Source organism: Gobius niger (assembly GCF_951799975.1).
Source record: "Gobius niger genome assembly, chromosome: 5".
NCBI classification, from domain to species: domain Eukaryota; kingdom Metazoa; phylum Chordata; class Actinopteri; order Gobiiformes; family Gobiidae; genus Gobius; species Gobius niger.
The window spans coordinates 20,380,801-20,401,242 of record NC_136856.1 but is presented as its reverse complement, the minus strand read 5'-3'; the positions used below and the strand labels follow the sequence as shown (position 1 = coordinate 20,401,242).

Sequence of the window (20,442 nt, the reverse complement as noted above, 5' to 3'; positions counted from 1 at the left end):
GATCAGCAGCAGCAGGCAAAACACATTGTTTACATCAAGCACATTCACACTACAGTGTGTTAGATGTATAATCAGTAGTGACGCAGCAGCTAACAGAGTTATTCAGAATGAAACCTTTTGGTTGTTTTTCTAGGTTCTAGAATGTGATGATGTCACACTAAAATGTGGGGGGCAAGAGCCAGTTTTACTTATCAACTGCATTACTTTAACTTAGTTTCTAATTACTTTAGATAAGTCATATCTAAAAAGAAAATGAATTACAAAAATGATCATTAATATCATTGACTGGATCCATGATCTCTCTGTACAAGACCATAAAATCTCCTCAAAAACAGAATAATTTTACCTCATTAAATATTATAGGCCTCTAGAATGCTGTGATGTCACCTGAAACCCATCGATTCTTGATCTATAGATTCTTACCTGCCCTCCACCTCAATTTGTTTAGAATGTTGTGATGTCACGTAACGCAACCTATTACAAAGATTTGCTCAAATTTCTAGCAAATCAGGCTATAAATTTGATATTCTTATCTATTATGTTATGTAAATGTATATTGTATTGAACATGGGGTAGGCATTTATAAGCTTATTGCTTCAGTCATACTCCATTTTGAGCATCCACACTGTATGAATTTTGGAAGATAAAATGAATGTAAAATTGCTCATCCCTCCAAAATCCCTCTGAACAAACTTTCAAAATGTTAAAGGCACACTGTGTAACATTTTTAATGATATTGTTTCCAGCAATAACCTTCAAAACATGCTCCCAGTGACCAGGGAGACATAACTTCAACAGAGCATGTCCTATATGGTGAATTTTCCTTGTTGCCTTCAGGACGTCTTTATACCTTGCCGTACGGTAAGAGGAACCGCAATATGAAATCTTTTATCCCTGAGGCTATACGACTCCTGAACTCTCTTTAATTAGAGGTTGTCTCTTGCCTGTTATTCAAGCAGATTGTAATCTATGAGTGAGCTCCACCTGCTTGTTCGTATGTGGTTTGTGCGGCTGTTTTTATATTGTATGTTTTTTGTTTTTTTTTCCCCGTTCTGAAGGAATTGCCTCATGTGGGATATATAAAGTTGACTGAATCTGAGTCCAAATAGACACAGGAAATGCTATTTGAGAATGGATTTGGATGAGGACCAAACCTATTTAAATCCCATATTTATTATCATATCATCGGGAAGAATTAGGCTATTTCCATAATAACACAGAATCTCCAGTGCAAAGAAATTGCCACTAATAATACCACTACCACTACTACTACCACTACTACTATTTAAATTGCATTCTTTTAAATACTTGGCTGTCAAGGTGTAGGGCTCCATAAAAGTTGTAAAAATTATACATGTGATATGTTTGTTTTCCTTGTCTAGTCACTTGTCACTGTCACTTGTGCGGTGACTGTGGACCGAAACCACTCATGGGGCAATAATAGGCTTCTGCTATTACAACAGGGGTGTGGCAATAAAAGCGTGGATCATTTGTTTGCTTGATAGTTTTTTTTTGCCTCAGATCTTCGGTTAAATGTGAATCTATTCGTAGCCAATGAAAGATACTTGTCAACAACAAAACAATCGCCAATCCGTACATCTTGCGCATTTGGGAGCCACACCTGTATCCCGGAAGTCATGTGACGTCACAGTCGCTCAGGTATTTCAGCCCTGAAATCCTGCTCGACCGGACTGACGATCGGAACTGATATATTATTGCGCTTGTGTTGAGAGAACTGAACACGACCTCTGGCATCGTAGGACCGCAGACTGTGACACGTTTACTTCGAAGACTCTGGGATTTACAAAATGACATCGAACATTATACCAGACGATAGTATGTTTTCAGATTTCAGAACGCAGTGTCTGTCCACGGAGAACTGGCTGAACAGATATGATAAAAACGAGATGCAGGTGTGGGTCGAAGCGGCCCCGGCTATTAAAGCAAAGAACAACGCGTCCAAAGTACATAAAATTAAGGTAAGTTTCCCAAAACAGCAGAATAACTTGAGTAGTATGGTGAAAACTATTGTAAAGTTGGTTGTAATTAAAAAATAAAAAATAAAGTATGTTCTTCTCTTTAGTGTAAAATGGTTATCAAGGACGTTTCTGCTGCCACTATGTATGATGTTATTCACGATGGCGTGTACCGAAAGAAGTGGGACCCCACTATGATGGAAAGTCATGACATTGCACGTCTCTCTGCAAATGCTGACGTTGGCTACTACGCATGTAAGAAAACACGCACTGAGAGCTTATTGCAACAGTCACAGTGTTTTATAGTGACACGTTATGTTTTAACCAAATGATTTTTCTTCTAAGTACATTGGAACATATTATAGTTTAATTAAATATTTAGTTTATTTAAAAAACAAAACAGCATCTGTGTTTGGCAGACATGTGACCCTTAGGAATACTTATTATCTTTGTATTTACTGTCATAACACCATGTTGTATTCTGTCTAAATGCCTAAAGAACTTTTTTTTTTTTTTTTGTTAGGGGGTTTTCCAAAATATCCTATTAAACACAGAGATGTGGTGACCTTGCGATCGTGGCAAGTGACTAAGGAGGGCGAATACATCGTCATGAACTTCTCAGTAAAACACTCTGTAAGTTTGGTTTTAAACCTCTTTCTTTTATCTTTTGTTTTATTTTATTTTTTAACATTTGTTCTTATTGCAGAAATACCCTCCTCGTAGTGACCGAGTGAGAGCCGTTTCAATCCAGACAGGCTATTACATTAAGCCCATTGGACCAAATAGCTGTACATTTATCTACCTTTCTCAAGCCGACCCCAAAGGTACAGTTAACAGATATCACAAATACACTGTCCCCCAATTATATTAAGCTATAGCACATCTGTTTGACAAGAAATTAAATGAAAAATGTTGCTTTTCAGGTTCCCTTCCCAAATGGATTGTAAACAAGGCATCTCAAGTTCTAGCTCCCCGGGTACGTAACTTCATACATGTATGGCAGCATTGTCCAAAAAAAGTAATTTGAAGGTTTTTCTCAGTTGTACATACACTGAAAGTGATAAAATCAGTGCAAGTCTGGCCTCTGTATCAGTGCATCTGACCTGTCAAGGTGTGACAAAAATGCAATTAGAAAGTGTCCAGAAGGTGTGTGCTTTAAGAAGGCAAAGGGTTGATGTATTTAACAGAACAATAGTACCTATAGAAAATGAATTGGCCTGTCCTGGTTAAGACTGCTGACAAAGGACTATCTCAGTTTCTACTGTTGATGTCTCGGTATAACTTGTTCTCCTGGTTTCATATTCTCACTGTGAAACCATTGACGAAAGCATGAGTGGATCTAAGATTGATCTAAGCTTATCCAATCTTATGAAATACAGAGGTGGGCAGAGTAGCCAAAATATATACTCAAGTAGAAGTAAGAAGTAGTGACCCAAACAATTACTCAAGTAAAAGTAAGTAAGTAAGTACTCGGAGATAATGTTACTTGAGTACTGTGAGTACCCAAAAGTGAAAAAGGGATTTAAATTTCCAAAGAAAGTTCCAAGAAAATGGCATGAAAATACAGAAAACAAAATAATTCTTAAGAACAAGGTGCACGAGATGAACTAGATTTTACAGATCAAAATGAAGTATTTGCTTCTTAAATATTTACTCCCAGTAGAAAAGTAACAATTACTTTCACTCAACGAAGAGTACAGATACCCGCCTCTGAAGAAATATAGTAAATGGTTCCAATGTACTGTTTCTCAACCAATCTAGAATTTTGTATCTGTGTCAGAATGGAGGTGTGGCATGCTATGACCCCGTCTTGTCAGATTGCGGCTCTCTGATAGTGGTGTTTAATTATTGCAGGTGATGAAGTGTGTACACAAAGCTGGACAGAACTATGACGAATGGAAAAACAAAAACTCTCCAGAACAAAAACCCTGGCTTCATCCTGAACAGAACATCCTGCCCATGATGGACCCGGCAGAGCTGTCCATTCAAAGAGGCGACTCGTTAGAAAACGTTGACGAGAGCTTCAAAACAGAAACGCAAGACAGTGAAGACAGCTGCTAGAGACATGATACAGTAGATATACTGTATTAAAATGAAATACAGTAAGTCCAAATGGCAAAAATGAAGACGAACAAGGTGCACAGAGACTTCGTGTGACTCTTGGCCACACATATTTTACCTTTTTTAGTGAACTATCAGTGGTACAGGAGTTTTCTAATCTACACATTAAGCCCTCATCTGTACTTGGTATGTTTTGCCTCTTATCCAAGAAGCTTGGTTACGGACAAAGCTTCAAAACTTCGACTACACTTAAACTACCAAGTACAGATGGCAGCTTTAGAACTTTTGTCCACGAAAGGAACCATTGTTTACAATACTCTCACACGTTCAAAATGACAGAACAAATCATCTCAGCCTATATTGTCCTAGGCTATTGTGATTTAACTATTTTTTATATCTTTCTGACAGAGAAATGTTACAACACTACTTGTACAAACTTGCATTTTTGGCATTTGCTTTTTGACAAACTTTAAATGATCATGAACTATTATTTACGGCAACAATTTTATTTTGGCTTTCACCATAGACTGTGAATGTTAAAACTAGAATTCTATTTTTTTTAAGGGGCTATTGAAGATCAGGTGTGTTCTACAAATGCATTGACTTTTATTATTAATTTCTCTCACATGCAATGGTCTAACAGTGCCCTGCTGTACACTCGCACAGAGCTTCACTCTATATATTTAAACATGTTCTTAAGTTTTCAGAAGACAATGTAATGCAATTTTTCTGGTTTTACCGGTAGCCTCAGTCTTGCGCTGACACTGAAGGAATGATCCAATTGTGACCTCTGTGAATGATACTGGAGTTGGGTTGTGTTGCAAAATGTTGATGCCTTTTGTATCAAAGATTATGGTAATGTGTGCAAGGTTTTTGGGCAGTGTAGAACAAACCCTACTATACTGTTCAGTATTGTGTTTTGTTTTAATAAACTACTAAGATGTTTTTATATCAGTCTTGTTTTTGTCCCCCCAAAGTTTATATGTGGAACACCTTACCTGCTGGGTCCAATCACAAGAATAAAACATCTGTAAAATACACAAGGACATTCCCAAAGAGCAGTCCTGACAATTTACCTTACGCTTTGTTCAAAAAGATGTGTCCGTACCTGAGATTTAAAAAATGTTGAGTCATGTCTCAAGGCAGGGATTTTTTGGGTAATGATTTCCACAACCTCACCAAGGTTACTATTTAGTGCTATAATTACTAACAGACCGATGGCAGGTGATTTCAATGGCCTAAGTTGTCTCACCCTGGGTCAAAAGATCAGATCAGATATTATTCAGACATTTACAATCCAATGAATTTTAAAATTGAATCTTATGAGGGACTAGAAGTCATGCAACAATATTAATATAGGGGTGATATGGTCTTTTAGTGACCTCCCTTGATGCAGAGTTTTGTATTTTTATTGCCATTGCTTGATTTGGTGCGACATGTAAACAGGCCAAAACTCATGTTTACCTGAAATGAATATATGGATTTGTTTCCCAAAGTGTTCTCTACCAGTAGTATGAAAACATTACAGCTCTCAATGTGATTTGTATCTATTATATGTCTCCTCAGTTAATTATTCTCTTTGATACATAAAAAAAAGCAAGCCTGTTTCAATAGAATTAACCATTAGATATGATTAATCACTCTAGGCATCTTAATAGCCAAGAGACGCAACAATGAACAATACAAAACATTAACAACAGCTACACTCAAAGCCTCTCAATGTTTTTAATAAATTCATTAATGTATGATATAAAACATTTAGTTGAAATGAAATCAACGCATCATCCCAGATACATTTACAAACGTATGCAAGCCCTCTGTACAATCAGATGTTTAGCTCGTAGACTTTTTAATTTAGCACTTTTCCCAACAGAGTTAGAAGTGTCCCTGATGCAACTGTATACATTACACACTACAATAAAAAAAGATTAAAAGACTGTCCTAAATAATGACAAGTGAATTTTTCTTATCTTTTCATCCATGTATAAATAATTTCATAGATCTTTAATTCAGTCTTTACAAACAAAACAAATGTGTAAGTTAAAATATAAAGTAGTTGAAAGTGAAAAGAAATATTTGAGCCACTTGGTATCTAGTCTCTACTGCCATCTAGTGTACAGTCCTCTCCTTCTGCCTTTGGTAATCTGGGGGTCAAAAAAAGGATAAAAATTTGCAAATCAAATTGACAGGTTTCGCTGTAATAAAAACATGTGCCTGACTACACAGTGAAAACTTACTATAAGGAAAGAAGCGCACTCTCATGAGGATTTCCCGCGCTGTCTTCAGAATCTCCACTGCCTATATTTTTGAAAATGAAAAAATATATATATATACATTTTCAGCTAAAATGTATAAAAGTTTCAACATACAGAATGGCTGCAGGCTCCTGTCACTTACTCGTGAATGTTCTATATCTTGAAAATCCACATCGTTAACAGAAAGAACCTGGTCTCCCTCTTGTAACCCTGCTCTGTGTGCGTCAGAGTCAGGAACAACCTGTACAAAGCATAATAATTACACAATTATAAAGAGACGTGTGGGATCTTCAGAGATACATACATTATAGGCGTAAACGTACCTTAGAAATAAAGATTCCTAATTGTGAAGCCTTGCCTCCGCGGATGTTGAAACCTAGTTGAGCTCCTGGGGGCTTCTTTAAGACAATGGTGCGTGGCAAAAACTGGGTGAGTTCATTGTTGTAGTCAGGATGATGGATCCTCTACAGAAAAATGAACAGTGCATAAAGTAAGTAGTCCAAGTATTGACACTGAATTTAAAATATCAACAAACCATTAAATGTATCGACCATTACATTTTTCAGACATGGCTTAACACAAAACCCAATAATAAAGTGGCCTTTACCTCCTGTGGTGGGATCCATGCTGGAGGGTTTTCATATGATGGCAAAAACACCACTGGGAGCTGGTAGTCATCATAAGGAATCTTCTGGTCCATTTTCTAAAAACATTGTCAAATAAATGTAAGGAAAATGTAATGATGACATTTATGGGGGAAAAATGGGTCAGAAGTTGCTGACTCCAGTAAGTAGCTCCTCTGTTGAATATATTCCTGTTTTGTTTTTGACGTGGCTAACGAAACGTAGCTAGCGTATGTCTCCTCCTTCCTCCACCCAATGATTGAAACTGTTCAATTATTCTGCTAATTGCAGTTAAGATTTGATGTAGAGATTACCGTCATTTCGGCATTATATCAAGAATTATTCAGAATAAAGTAGAAAACTGCTTACTTTGTTTCAGCTGCCCTTTAGGCTGATGTCAACAAACACTTCTTCGAGTACGACGGGCGCCCTCACGCGCCAGTCTGCCACCTAGTGTCCGGGCTGTGACCTACGACAGAGCTGCTAAAATATCCAGTTTACCAGGATGTTGTTGCAGAACCGATTTTTATCTGACTTCCTCAAAGGGAAACAATCTTGTGCAAATGTGTATAAGTTTTATACTTACACAGTCAGTAGACCGTGAATCAGGAGACTGCTGCTAAAATCTATTTAAATGCTTGGAGGAAAAACACCATGTTTGTGAAAATGGATTCTTTGCGATCATAACTGAGACAGCAAAGCGTTTGTGTTCCAGGAGACGAGATCATTTTTCCCCCCACACTATCACACGACACTGTCTAAAACTTTCACTTACATTTTCACTGTACTGTATCAACACCTGATGCAGTTTTTGGCCCCTCCCCTTGTCAACACCATGGTTTACACCCCCTTTATTCATGGGAGCCATTCACATTCAACCCACGAGCCCCCAGAGTTCCCACTGGGAGAAAAGAAGTGAGTGCATTAGGAGGACGAGCATCTCTACAAGTTATTTGCTGTGGTAAGATGTTTTTCTTTTTATATTGACTCGTTCATCAGTCACTACGTCCGTGAGATGTTATTACAATTCTTTCATCACTTTTCATTATGTCTGCATCATTGCATGCTTGCCCATTTCACAATGACAGGTTAAGCAGCTGAACAAATTGGCAGTTAGAGGCAATGTTATCTTCTGTGTGGGTTCTCAACTATTGCATGCTCTGTCTATTGTGTACACAGATCAATTTGCAATTTAAGCATAGCATTAGACAAACCCGAGTATGAAATATATACATTCTATAGTTTCTTATGGCAAGCAGTCAAGTAGTTACTTGTCATAATTCACGTGAAAGAAAATTACTCAGGTGTAATTCTCCTATTACACAATAATTAAGGAGTTTCGCTCTGTGACAGTTCCTTGTTGCTTTGTCTAAGTCAACCAATGAATTCATTTGTATTACAAATTTGTAAAGTGTCAAGAACATCAATGTCAGAATTTAATCAAGACATAGTATGACTTGATCAACAAATGCTTGACTAACGTATGCCACTGGCAAGGAACCAACAGAAACCTTTATTGCACAATGTTTGGCAACAGAAAGTGCAGGTAAAAAACCCACATCGCTCAGGTGCAGTGCTGTGACAAACTGGTGACATTCCCTAAAGTCCATGCCCCAGCTTGTCCATCCTACTGGGACAAGAATTGGGAAAAAGTTACATTCACTCTTTAATCAGAAATATTTGATTATCAGGCACCAAACAAACTGATTTTGTTCATTATTTCCACCCCCGTTATCTGATTCTGAGTGTGCAGATGTGCCTGGCACTGGCTCTGTTTGCAGCGGAGAGGCCAGAAGAGTCTGACTTCACTTTGCAGCCAGTCCGGGCTCCGCTCCGTGTGCCCCATGGTGCAGGCCATTGTTACTGTTACTAGTGGCTATTATAGTCCCATCCTCCACCCCTCCATCACGTGCACAAGGGTCCATTGATAGCCTTAATACCCACAAAATCTCTTATTTTACCCTCTCATTTCTTTCTCCTAATAGGTTTAAAGGACAGAACTCAAACTCCAGGACTCTTCAAGTGCAACCTTACAATTTATGTATCCATTTTTACTTGGGGGAGCACAAAAGGCTCTCCCATATAAATACAAGAGGCAATGCTGAGCTGCAAATGTTGCTGTGTAGTCTGCACCAGGACCTTGTACAGCTGTCAACTGGGTAAAACTGTGGAAACAAGCAAAAGCAAGCAAGTTAGTATATGTTACGTTTTCATATTTTATGTTCCCATACGATGGCGCAAATCCTCGGATTAACATACCAGCAGTCTTAATCTTTTTTTTTTCATCTTGTTACTTTCGAAATGAAAAAAAAAAGTCAATATGAGGTGATGACTGAAAAGTTGATGATCTTGTTCCTGGTCAAATGAATAAACTTGCAAGTCTTGACAGGTTTTTGTATCTTTGGGGTGTTTTTGTATTTGTGGTTTGCTACACATACAGACTTGTGCCAAGATCTGTTTGAATGATACTGATTCCCCATTGTTATAAAATGTGTATTAATAGTTTTCAGATTTACTCATTAACCTCGTGTTCTATATTGTAGAAAGCATGCTGCTGGTTCTCTATTGTTGCGGTGGTGGCTGTGTTGGCCCTAACCTGGATGTACATTTGTCTAGTCAGTTATAATGATCAAGAAGATGTTAACTGGTGAGTGTGCACATACAAAACTCTACATTTCTTTTGTATCTGGTCACCTTTTCCGCTAACCTTACAATGCCCTTTATTGTTCTGGTAATAGGAAGGGTTTCACAGCACTGGAGTTGTGGATAAACTGGTTTATGGTACTGATCATTCTTTCAGCATTGTTAACTGCCTATTGTGTCCTTCTGCTGGTGAGAACAATACTTAAATTGGTGATTATTGAAACACATGTAATTCTTTTCTTAAATAACCTGTTACATTGTTGCAGTTGTTTGTGCTGATTCAAGTTTCCTTAAAAGAACGACTTAATCTACATTGGGTACACAAGGTTTGGAAAAAGTTTACTGTTTACTTTTAATCAGTATTGTTGCTTTGTTTATCTTATTTCGCCTGTATTTCAGATTTTTCTATGTGCCGGGGTTATATTCATTGTTGCCGGAGTTACAGGAATCAGTTGTATGTGGAAACAAGAATGGCTGACAGTTCAGCTCTCACTGGAGGTACACCACATTATTGACTCTATAGACCGATATTAAGTGTACCCTGAAGTACAGACATGAACTCCTGTGTCATAGTAATAATATCCTAATTTTACTGGCAGGCTACAGCACCCTTTTTGCAGTTCGGTGCCGTTGGGGCCTTGACACTACTGAGCAAACTTGTTTTTCAAGCTATCTTCAGCACTGATCAGAAATGTATGTGTAAGTTGTACAATATATATCCCAAAAAGACAAGATAACAAATAGTTACATTGCATTTATACTTCAGATAAAAACAATATAAAAGTTACATGTCTGAAAAATGCTGTATCTTTTTTCAGTTTCCCGGTATTTCATTGGTGTAACATTTGCGGTGGTGACCATTGCCATCTTCCTTTGCCCGTTGTGCATCCGGTCTCCTTGTTTTATAGAGATCCATAAGTTACCAGCCAAGCCAAAGCTGATAGGACATCGAGGGGCGCCCATGGTGAGAATCACACTTTCATTATGTTGCAACATTTTAGGCTCCAGTTCAGTCAGTTTATACCAGTTTATACATTTTAGAATATGTGCATTTCGTTCCAACACTGCGGGATATTTCACCAAATAAATTGAATACAATACAAGCATTTATTTAACTACAAGTATTTTTTATCATTGAAAAACACCTAGAACATGGATGAACGACATGTATTAGCTGTGAGTGGCTCACCTCTTCGAAGATGACTTGTAAACTTTACTGGTAGCAGGATGTCTCCAGTTGTCTCCATGGAGATGTTGACTAAAGGCAGCCCAATATTAGGTATTAGGTAAATAGGATAGGTCCTCATCCTAATTCATTCTGTAAGTACAAAAGCAAAAGTATTTTCTGTGTGAAGCTGGTCATTAGCATCATGCTGTGTATTGCTGGCAACAGTATAATCCCAAATTTTAGGCAGTGTACCTTTTAAGACCCTATACCTGATTATTTATTCGATTAGTTAGCTTTCCGTTTTTGTACATTTTAACTTGTTAGTTGTGTCCGGACTCATTCCCAACATTCGTAACAGATTTCCAACATCCCAATTCTTCACAGGGATGAGTTATTTAGCACCTTTCATGGCACTTTTCTGGGTCACTGACACAGTAATGCTAACAAAAACTTGTCTGCTAGTTCTTGGGCGAAAATAAGGTTTCGCAACTAGATGTACAGTTGTTATAATTTTTCTTTATTTCATCACTTTTCTTTGACAAATGTATAATTGTATATTTTTGCAATTTAGTGAAGAAGCGAGAAAACCTTTTTCATTCCACTTCTTGTCATCTTTTTTTAGTTGGCCCCAGAAAACACCATGATGTCATTCAATCGGAGCATATCATGTGGTGTCACAGCTTTTGAGACAGATGTACAGCTCAGGTACTCTCAACAGTTTTAGTATTTCATCATTCTTTCATTGTATTGTCCAATCAACAGTTTAAAAAAAAAAATATATGTTTCAACATTGTAACACAGTAAGGACAGAGTTCCCTTTCTTATGCATGACAACAACTCCAACTTTCTACTGAGAACCACAAATGCTAAAGAAACATTTCCCGACAAAAATTTAAACGAAAGCAGCAGTCTGACATGGGCCGAATATCAGACTCTGAATGCAGGTGAATGGTTCATCCAGGTAAGGACCTTAGTACATTATACAATTAAACACAATAAATGACTAAAATACCCTCATATGCAGGCAGATCCTTTTAGGACTGTTTCACAACTCTCCAAGGATGAGGAGACACTGGCCCGAAATCAGAAAATCCCCTCTTTACTACAACTGCTCCACCTGGCTCAACAGCACAACATCTCTGTAATGTTTGATTTGTACAGTCCCAACGAAGAAAATGACACTGTTGATACAGTGGCCACCATCCTGGGCTCTGGTATTGACCCTCATCGAGTAAGTCATATGTTGATAACTAGACAGCCTCTACAGTAGCTTCAGAAAGTGTTCATACACCTCTATACCATGTGGAAGTGTTGCATCCTAAGACTGAATATTGTCTTCAATAAACAAGTGCTATTATTTGGTTCTTTTAATAAGATGATAGGTATAGCAGATGTTAACTGTACCTTTATATGTTTCAACGGGCTGTCTGACTCTGGCCTTCCTCAGAAGCGTCACCAAACGTGTGTGACCTACCTTTTATCAGCTGATGTTTCCAGGCGTGGCCAACCTGGTAAGTGTACAGGCGTATTTCCATAGGACCGGACTAGATCAGTCAAATGACACAGTCTGTCCTTTGAAACATATAAAGGTACAGTTAACATCTACTATACCTATTGTCTTGTAACATGATACTGAATGTTGAAGCCTGATACTGAGAAAGTGTTTTTGTATTTAAGTGTTTTGTATTCACTGAAAATCTATACTCTGGTTTCTTGAATTAAACTTGTGACTGACCCCTCGCCCGCATGAGTCTAGGGGTGGCTTGTGCTAACCTTTGACATATCCCTGCCCTGTGTGACCCTTTATTTGTTTTTTTGTCGTTTTAAAGGTGCTTTGGCTTCCCCCAAAAGAGAAAGACTATGTCCGCAGAAGAGCTCCAGGATTCACCCAGGTCTATAACAGTGTAGAAAAGATGAAACGAGGAAGAGGAAAGCACTTAAATATGAAATATAGCAAGATTAGCACCACAGATATCAGGTAAAGTATAGTTGTAAGGTAAGATAAACTGTTAAAATTACTGTTTGCAATAATGCGACTGGGCAGACAGTTTTGTTGTTTTCGTTACCTGCAGCATGCTGAGGCAGGCACTGAATATAAAGTTTCCCCTTTCAGAGCCTTGGGCAACTATTTTCACACTTAGTCGAAACCAGCACGGGTACAGCAATAGTCCCGTTAATGGTTGAGTGAACAAATTTAATGCACAAAGAACAGCATTGTGGGGACATTCAGTAGTTTAGAATACGCCACCAAAACTCTCACGGTCAATTTGTTTTGCTTTCTTGTGTCGAACAGGGAACTTCGAAAGAACGACTTTGAAGTGAACTTGTGGGTCGTCAACGAAAGGTGGCTCTTCTCCCTGCTGTGGTGCGCAGGGGCGAGCTCCGTGACCACCAATGCATGCCACCTGCTGAAGGAAGTTGAGAGCCCAGACTGGAGAATGGTAAAGCAATGTTAAAAATGGGTTCAGAAAACTGTAGACAATGTAAAGGTTTTATAGACAGTCCCTGAACCTGTGGGCATATGTTGCAGTCTCACAAACTGTACAAAACCATATGGCTGACGGTGGATATGGGATCGTTCCTGATAATGGCAGGGCTCTTCATTTATCAATGGTAAGATATTTATAGATCATTTACTAGTTTGTATTCAACGGAAAGTCCTTAGAATTATGTGTTTTGCTTATCAGTAATAAAAACAAATTCTGTCATAGGCCAGGTATTGTATTGTTAATAGGGAATAAAAACTTTAAATAACCTGGATTCATTACTTAACAATATTACAATGTGTGTGCTGGTACTGTGAGCAAAGCAGTTACACACACTGTAACTCTAGTACTCTAAAGTGCTGACCTCTGCTTTTTAGGGATGAGAACCGAAAGAAGGTCACTCGGTTGGAAGGAGAAAGAGCTGCTCCCCTTCTTACCAGCAAGCAGGTAGTTTGATCGCAGCCAGCAACGCCATAAACTCACCAGCCATCTCCGCCTCTGTTTCTGAGAAGACAAGAACCTGTGTCATTTATGTTGAGCGTTTTACCCATTGTAGGCCAGTTAATGTGAGATTTGGATGTAATCAAGTTGTAATGGGCTATGTGTTATTTTTTATTTGTAGGCCGATAGATGGGCCTAGTGTTTTTGTGTAAGCCTGAAAAATGTGTTTTGCCCTTTTATACGCTGAATTACCTCAACCTAAAACTTTGTTCATTTGTGTTTAATTAGTTTATTGTGCCTATATGTGTGTGTGTTATAACTGAACAAATAAATATGGTACTTTATCTGAGTGTCTGCTGCTTGCACTGCCTTAATCCACCACTAGATGGCCGTATATGCTCAGGTTGATGGAGAAACTTTGGGCAAAAAAAAAGCGCTTTGACAACACAAAAATGATCCGTGAAGAGTGACTTTTGGATGAGTTATTAAAGCAATGGTGTCATCCATATGGTGACAAAACCCTCCCTCGTGGTGAGCGATCGGCTGAGGTAAACAGTCCGATAACAGTCAGGCAGACAGTGTTGTGACGATGAGGTATGTGTAAAAGGGAGGGGATCGCACGGACTCGTGGACAGCATTTCCCAAACTTCTGGGAAGTTGTCATGAACTAACAGTGTCTTGTCACATCTGAACAGGAGTGGAAGTGGATGCTGCGCCTTCTCGCAGCGGCGAAGGGAACCATTTGTGACTGGACCAGACCGTAAAGATTATATTTCACTTTAGATAGCATTATTATTAGCGCAGTTCATTGTGTAAAATATAGTAGCGTTATTTCTGCTGCATTCCTTGTTGTAACACCTTCATGACACTTCAGGTCGAGTCCAGCATGGTTCATAAGTATGGTAAGTACTTCGCTTTACGCTGTATTTGTGCACACGTGTCAAGTTTGTTATGGAGAAACTGTATCCACTCTACTGCTACTGCTTATTAATAACATACAGCCTATCCTGGTCCGGGGCTAATCTTGATCTATGCCCGTAAGAAGTTAGATGTCGTAATAATAGTAAATGTTGCTGATTTCCATGTTCTCGTGTGTTTCTTTCGTTGACAGACACGGATAGAGCAGTGGGGCTGCTCAGACAGTACCAGGCCAACATGACCAGTCCAGAGGAGCAGTCCCTGAAGACCAGCGTGGCCAAAGTGTCTGCTGTTCTTGGTAGCCACCTATTTAAAGCACTTCTTGGTAAGAAATGTGATGAAACCGGTGTTATACATTTAAACCTTCTAAAAGCTGTGTAATAGACCCTGTGTTATTATTATTGCGCATTTTATTGCTTGAATTTGCTCCAATCTGAATCACTGCTTTCTTGTTAGACCTATTGGTTGCAATGCTACACAGGATGTGGAGAAGGTCATGTTATATTAATTTGTATGGGAGGTTAACTCAGTTTAAATGTTTCCCAATTAGTGTTATGAAAGAGGCCTTTCAGCATGTCCCACAAAGGTTTGCTGTGTACCCAGCCAGGCCTGTGTCATACTTTTATTGTATTGAAACCCACATAAAGGTGCATGCACACGCACACAAAAAACAACATTTTTTTTTTGTATGGCCTAAATAAAACTAAACATACACATTAATAATCACCCATATGTTCTTCAAACAACAAGTGTAGCTGCTGACCTCAGTTTCTTTTTAAAGACATGTAACATATTTGTGGAGTTTAACCGCTGCCTGAGTGGTCCCTCTAATTATCACATCATGTTGTGGTGCTGCCCCTGGCTCTGCTCTTACTCCTTCTGACCCACTGCTGCTGCTCAGAGGGGATCTGGAGGAGGGGCTGCTTCACACTCATTAAAACATGTATGCATTTTGACATTTTCACTTAGTTTCTCTTTGCAAATATCTCTGTGTGTTGGGGGGAAAGTTGCCATAACACATTTACATGGACTAGATAGCAACATGTACTATGTGGATTAGAAATTAAAAATGAAGCAAATGCTATGAAGAATGACATTTTTAATGGACAGAAAAGGATGAGTGTGTTTTGTTGTGCTTTCATAATGCTGTTAAGCATTTAGTTGTGGCGTTCTCTGTGGTAGAGACAGTCTTCTTCTGCTTATCAAGGGCACTTCAATGGAACAGATGGTTGTGATCATAATAATGAACCTGGGCCTTTGGAATGTAGGTCTCCATATTGCCAGGGCCCTGTATAGCATTTTTGTACAATGACCTTTTGTTACAGGTTTTCATACAGTAGTAGTGTTTATAATGGAAGATGTATTGTCCATGAAAGCTGTTGTGCATGTGAATTGTATGATCCTAAAGACTGGCGCATAATGTCAAGTATATCATATTTTTTATTTAACATGGACACTGATAAATAAGCAAGGAAACATCATGAAGTTTATTTATTAGAGAAAGATCAAAGGTAGATTTAGTTAAATTCCATGCATTCCTCATAAAGAATGTTCTGTCGTGGCTGGTCCAGGACTTGCTGTAAAATAAACACTATTAGCATTTTTGACTCTCAGCTGTGGGCGATCGGTTGCAGTTGCAAAAAGACAATAAAAACCTGTCTTTTGCAACACTATTGTGGTTTGTGTGACATAGTATAAAACAGCAGAAGCAACCCTGAAGTTCTTTGTTAAATTAAAATGTGCTTTCATCTCCTAAGGTTTTGATTGATCACAAGTTCAGGAATCTCTGTTTGAACATGACTAACCTGGATGCATTGTGGGAAGTAAAGTAGTCTGATATTGTGTGGGACGTTCCAGTTCGGACCACTTGATTGGATGTGCACATGGTTGGACTGGCACGAACAAAGCGACCCTAAAACAGGGCATCCATCCTTTTGTCCTGGCATACAAACATGCTATAGCACTCACTGAGGGACCCACACATTTATGAGCTCAAATTACAGGAGAATATTGTTATTTGGTCAATAAAAATTGCTTAATAACATCTTATTTCCGACCTTTGTGTTAGCTTTGTGTTGTTGTTCATGAACATTTAGTGAACCAGTGGCACATTTTCTTTGGATGATTCACCCTGACTAGCAGCAGCGTGACTTTGTTCAGTTCAATAGGTGAGTAACAAATAAGAGGCCCAATAACCCACAAAGTGGTTTCTTTAGACAACAGCACCACCGCACTTTATAAGGGCCAAAGCTTCGGCTTGAAATATTTTTAAAAGCAACTGAATAAAATGCCTAGATTGTCATCAAAGGCAAAATCACACAAAATAGCATTTTTTATCTATGTGAAAACAATGAAATATTCTGTTGCTGTTGTTGTGAACGGTTGTTGAGGCAAAAAAAAAATATGCTGACTGTTGAATAAATGAATAAATAGCAACTCAATATTAGTTGTTGGTAGCAACTAAATACAGCTCAGTGTGTAACATTTTAAACTGTGCTTGCATATAAATATTCACATTTTATCTAATCAACACAATAATTATTTCACAGTTTGCAAATGTGATGATGCTTCAATGCTTCAATATACCAATAAACAAAGTGTTTGCCCTTTGTGGCCTGTTATATCACTTTGCAACCGTTAGATACTGTAGACATGAACGAGTTGCACATCGAGGCATGGTTTTCCCAGTTGCATAAAAGCACCCGTTCATAAAAGTGAAAGTGCCAAAATGGCCTGTCAGAGACAGGTAAACCTAATAGATTGCATACACATTAGAGTTTGTATAAGTGAGCGTGCTCTTTAGTCAGCTGGGCAACCAACTCGTCTTCCCACACACAGCTTCACTCCTCCACATTCAGATCCAGGATGAGTCAAATGCTCCATTCTTACACTTTTGTTCTCACTGTGTCGTGTTGGGACATACTGTCTCTTATTGCTGGTTGTCTAACAACGCACTGCATTGGAGAAATCTTCTGTCAATGTTTCAAATGTATCGGGTTTGTGTAAATGTCCATGTGATGTGCTACACTTGGTGCTTAACACAACACTCTCAATGTCACTCTTTTATTTTTTTACTTGGTTGGGACAGTGCATGTCAATGAACATACATGGGACTCATGCATGTAAACACATTTCTGCCCATTGTCCCGCACTCACAAACAGACTCTCATTCATCCTGATCTATTGTACATGTTTTTACTGGTAGGGGAAACCAGAGCATCCGCTGTGCCACCCGTGTGAATGTCATTATTTTCAAAGTTAAAATAAGTTAAATAATTGTTGAACATGGAAGTTAGTGCATCATGTAAGTTGTAACTTTAAGTCCAGGAACTGTCTGAGTCTTGTAATGTAGCAAACATGTTACGTTGCATCTGTAATTGAAGTTGCAATCAAAATGTGATCAGAGCTGTATTTGTCTGCGTCTGGTGGTCTGATTTCTCAGTCTGTGCCTGACTCATTTAGTTTCCGAATGTGGAGACTGGCCTTTGATGTACAGGCAACCTCCACCTTCTCTTCTTCACCCCTGTGTTATACTTCTGGGATAACACTCTCCCTATGTGCTCATGACTGCTTTGTTGATGCTTAAGCACCAGAAAAGTAAGAAATAGAAACGAACACTGCCGTTACAGAGAGTTAAAATGCAACTGTTACACTGATATAGGTAACAGTCTGTTATTGTTTCTGTTTTCACAGATATTCAAGAGTGTTACGAGGTGACCTTGCAGCTGAATGCAGAGCAAACTGTTGTGGTAGAGGCAAAACGGCAACATGCGTGGGAGGTAATTTTCTTGTTTAATATTATGTAGAAAGAACAAGAGTGGTAAATATTTACAGGGTAAAGGTGATCACGAGGTGTTTATTCTTCATGACCACAACAACAAGGTTCCTAATAAGGTCACAGTGATTCACTCCCATTACACTTTACGCTCCTCCATAGCGACTGTTTTACAGAAGGGGGAGTTCTTAAAGAATTTTCCTGATAAAGACACCGCCACTTAAACGACAGATTACTGCATTAAACTGTAAATGACCATAAAACATTTAAAACCTTGGCCTTAAATCAAAACATTTAACAAAATAGTACAAAAATAACATAACTTAACTTAACTTAACTTATTGTCAGCTATATTTTCTTTGCCTTTTTATGATGGAATTAAAGACAACAAATTCTGAATTTGTATGTATTTTTATTTTTGTATGCTGATAACTTATACATTTTTACTTTGTGTTAATTTTTAGCAAAACATATTTTGTGCTTGTTTATCACTGTGACTCATAGTACAGTTTTGAAAGTGCTAAAATATGACTTCAATTGTTTCCCCAATGGATTTGATCTGTGAACTTCCTGGAAGAATTCTCACATGTGCCTATTAAGTGCTTCACACAGTAATTTAATTTCACACTTGATCAGAAAATAACCAAAATAAATGCCTAATACAAAGAGCCAGTCACAGTGTCACAGACATTAATACAACCGTTAAGTTTTTCTAGTTTTCAGTTATTTCATGGTGTCCTTACATAATGTTTTAGATGATGGGGTCCCACAGCATCTTTTAAACAAAAATAAATGTGCCGCCCAGACAAAAAACGCTGTTCTACAACTCTTTGATGTCTCAGGACCATCTTCTCAAGAAACCGTTTGATAACGTCATCAGTTTGCACATTGAGAGAGAGGATTTCTATTTATTTGTTTTTTTCTGTTATGCCAACAGCACTCATTTCAGAGAGATTTCAAATAAGAGTTTTGTGTGTTAGATTCTCTAAATAAATTGCTATTAAATATTAATAAGCAGAAATATAGGTCTATAAAATCACTGAAACGATAATTTTCATAGACAGTAGCTTTGGTTCCACTATTTTGCACAGAATTGTGCTTATCAAAAATGTTGTCAAAATAACTATTGAGTGCTTAGACAGGACAGCTCTAGTGTTTATAGTGTACACAAGAGAACAGGAGATCTGATGCTGTTCAGACAGTGAAAGCTCTTTTTTGGTGATGCTTCAATAATTTAAAAGTGATAGACATTTTTAATCTTAAAATGCATGCACTCAGTACACCCAATCACTTAATGGAAGGGTGTTTTAAACACTCATCATGCCCTAAGTTTGAACTGGATTATATGTGATCAGTTGGACAGGGTCAAATAGTCTTCTATAGTGACAGCTTCACAGTGTTTCTGTGTTGGCCACACTCTTGCTCTGCCCGAGCCCCTCAGATCTTAGAAGCTAAGCAGGAAGGGCCTGGTTAGTACTTGGATGAGAGAGCGTTTGGGAACCAGGAAGCCTGGGTGAACGTAGTGAGTGAGTGAGTGGTTGGTGGTGTTCGGAGAGGCCGATGGCACAGACTGGTAGCCTCACTTCTGTCAGTCTACCCCAGGGCAGCTGTGGCTACAATAGTAGTTTACCACCACCGAGTATGGTGTGAATGAATAATGCACAAAATTGTAAAGCAACTTTGAGCGTCAAAATGTATTAAGATTAACATTGTTATTATTATTATCCACCGGTTCATCTGGAACCTGCTTGGCCCAGCATTTATCTAACTTTTACACATTTTACACTTGGTGCCAACACCTCAGACTAGTTACTTTTTTAGTATCTGCTTCAACCGTGGGCTAAAGAGAGCCTAGTAGTTACTAAACGTGACGTCATCAGACTGCCGGCTGCTTATTTGCCAGAGAAGGGTCACAGACCGTATTTTTTATAGTTGTAATTTCTCATAATGTGGTGAGTTGGGATTTTTCTACACTCAGTAACATTAACCACCATTAATTTACTTGAAGTTGTCTTTTAGGAACTGTATTTGTCTTGTTTTGACATGACTCTCAAGAATAACTTCATAAACTCCCTTAAAAAGCAGTATTTGTCCAC

General features: G+C 38.3%; 4 protein-coding genes across 5 annotated transcripts in view; 3 read left to right on the top strand and 1 right to left on the bottom strand.

The window, feature by feature from the left end:
- Nucleotides 1-1,761: 1,761 nt before the first annotated feature.
- stard14 (START domain containing 14) lies at nucleotides 1,762-4,264 on the top strand. Its single transcript, XM_079556924.1, has 6 exons — nucleotides 1,762-1,979; nucleotides 2,084-2,231; nucleotides 2,500-2,609; nucleotides 2,683-2,800; nucleotides 2,900-2,952; nucleotides 3,831-4,264. The coding sequence occupies exons 1-6, from the start codon at nucleotides 1,809-1,811 to the stop codon at nucleotides 4,035-4,037; spliced, it is 807 nt and encodes a 268-aa protein (XP_079413050.1). The 5' UTR covers nucleotides 1,762-1,808; the 3' UTR covers nucleotides 4,038-4,264.
- Nucleotides 4,265-5,753: 1,489 nt separating this feature from the next.
- pdzd11 (PDZ domain containing 11) lies at nucleotides 5,754-7,382 on the bottom strand. Its single transcript, XM_079556921.1, has 6 exons — nucleotides 7,285-7,382; nucleotides 6,900-6,995; nucleotides 6,616-6,756; nucleotides 6,435-6,533; nucleotides 6,275-6,335; nucleotides 5,754-6,181 (listed from the first exon to the last, which is right to left on the bottom strand). The coding sequence occupies exons 2-6, from the start codon at nucleotides 6,990-6,992 to the stop codon at nucleotides 6,147-6,149; spliced, it is 429 nt and encodes a 142-aa protein (XP_079413047.1). The 5' UTR covers nucleotides 6,993-6,995; nucleotides 7,285-7,382; the 3' UTR covers nucleotides 5,754-6,146.
- Nucleotides 7,383-7,750: 368 nt separating this feature from the next.
- gdpd2 (glycerophosphodiester phosphodiesterase domain containing 2) lies at nucleotides 7,751-13,970 on the top strand. The gene is made up of 15 exons (XM_079556794.1): nucleotides 7,751-7,876; nucleotides 8,901-9,106; nucleotides 9,459-9,562; nucleotides 9,654-9,747; nucleotides 9,825-9,884; nucleotides 9,958-10,056; nucleotides 10,158-10,251; nucleotides 10,377-10,522; nucleotides 11,349-11,431; nucleotides 11,528-11,687; nucleotides 11,751-11,957; nucleotides 12,556-12,704; nucleotides 13,020-13,167; nucleotides 13,257-13,339; nucleotides 13,590-13,970. Exons 2-15 carry the CDS (start codon nucleotides 9,014-9,016, stop codon nucleotides 13,666-13,668), a joined length of 1,599 nt encoding a protein of 532 aa, XP_079412920.1. The 5' UTR covers nucleotides 7,751-7,876; nucleotides 8,901-9,013; the 3' UTR covers nucleotides 13,669-13,970.
- A 530-nt stretch (nucleotides 13,971-14,500) lies between these two features.
- dlg3 (discs, large homolog 3) overlaps nucleotides 14,501-20,442 on the top strand; it is a 58,151-nt gene continuing 52,209 nt past the window's right edge. For both annotated transcript variants that reach the window (XM_079557329.1, XM_079557328.1), the window contains exons 1-3: nucleotides 14,501-14,555; nucleotides 14,765-14,896; nucleotides 18,265-18,350. In XM_079557329.1, coding sequence (XP_079413455.1) covers nucleotides 14,516-14,555; nucleotides 14,765-14,896; nucleotides 18,265-18,350 — 258 coding nt within the window. In that variant the 5' untranslated portion in view covers nucleotides 14,501-14,515. The remainder of the gene's footprint in view (nucleotides 14,556-14,764; nucleotides 14,897-18,264; nucleotides 18,351-20,442) is intronic.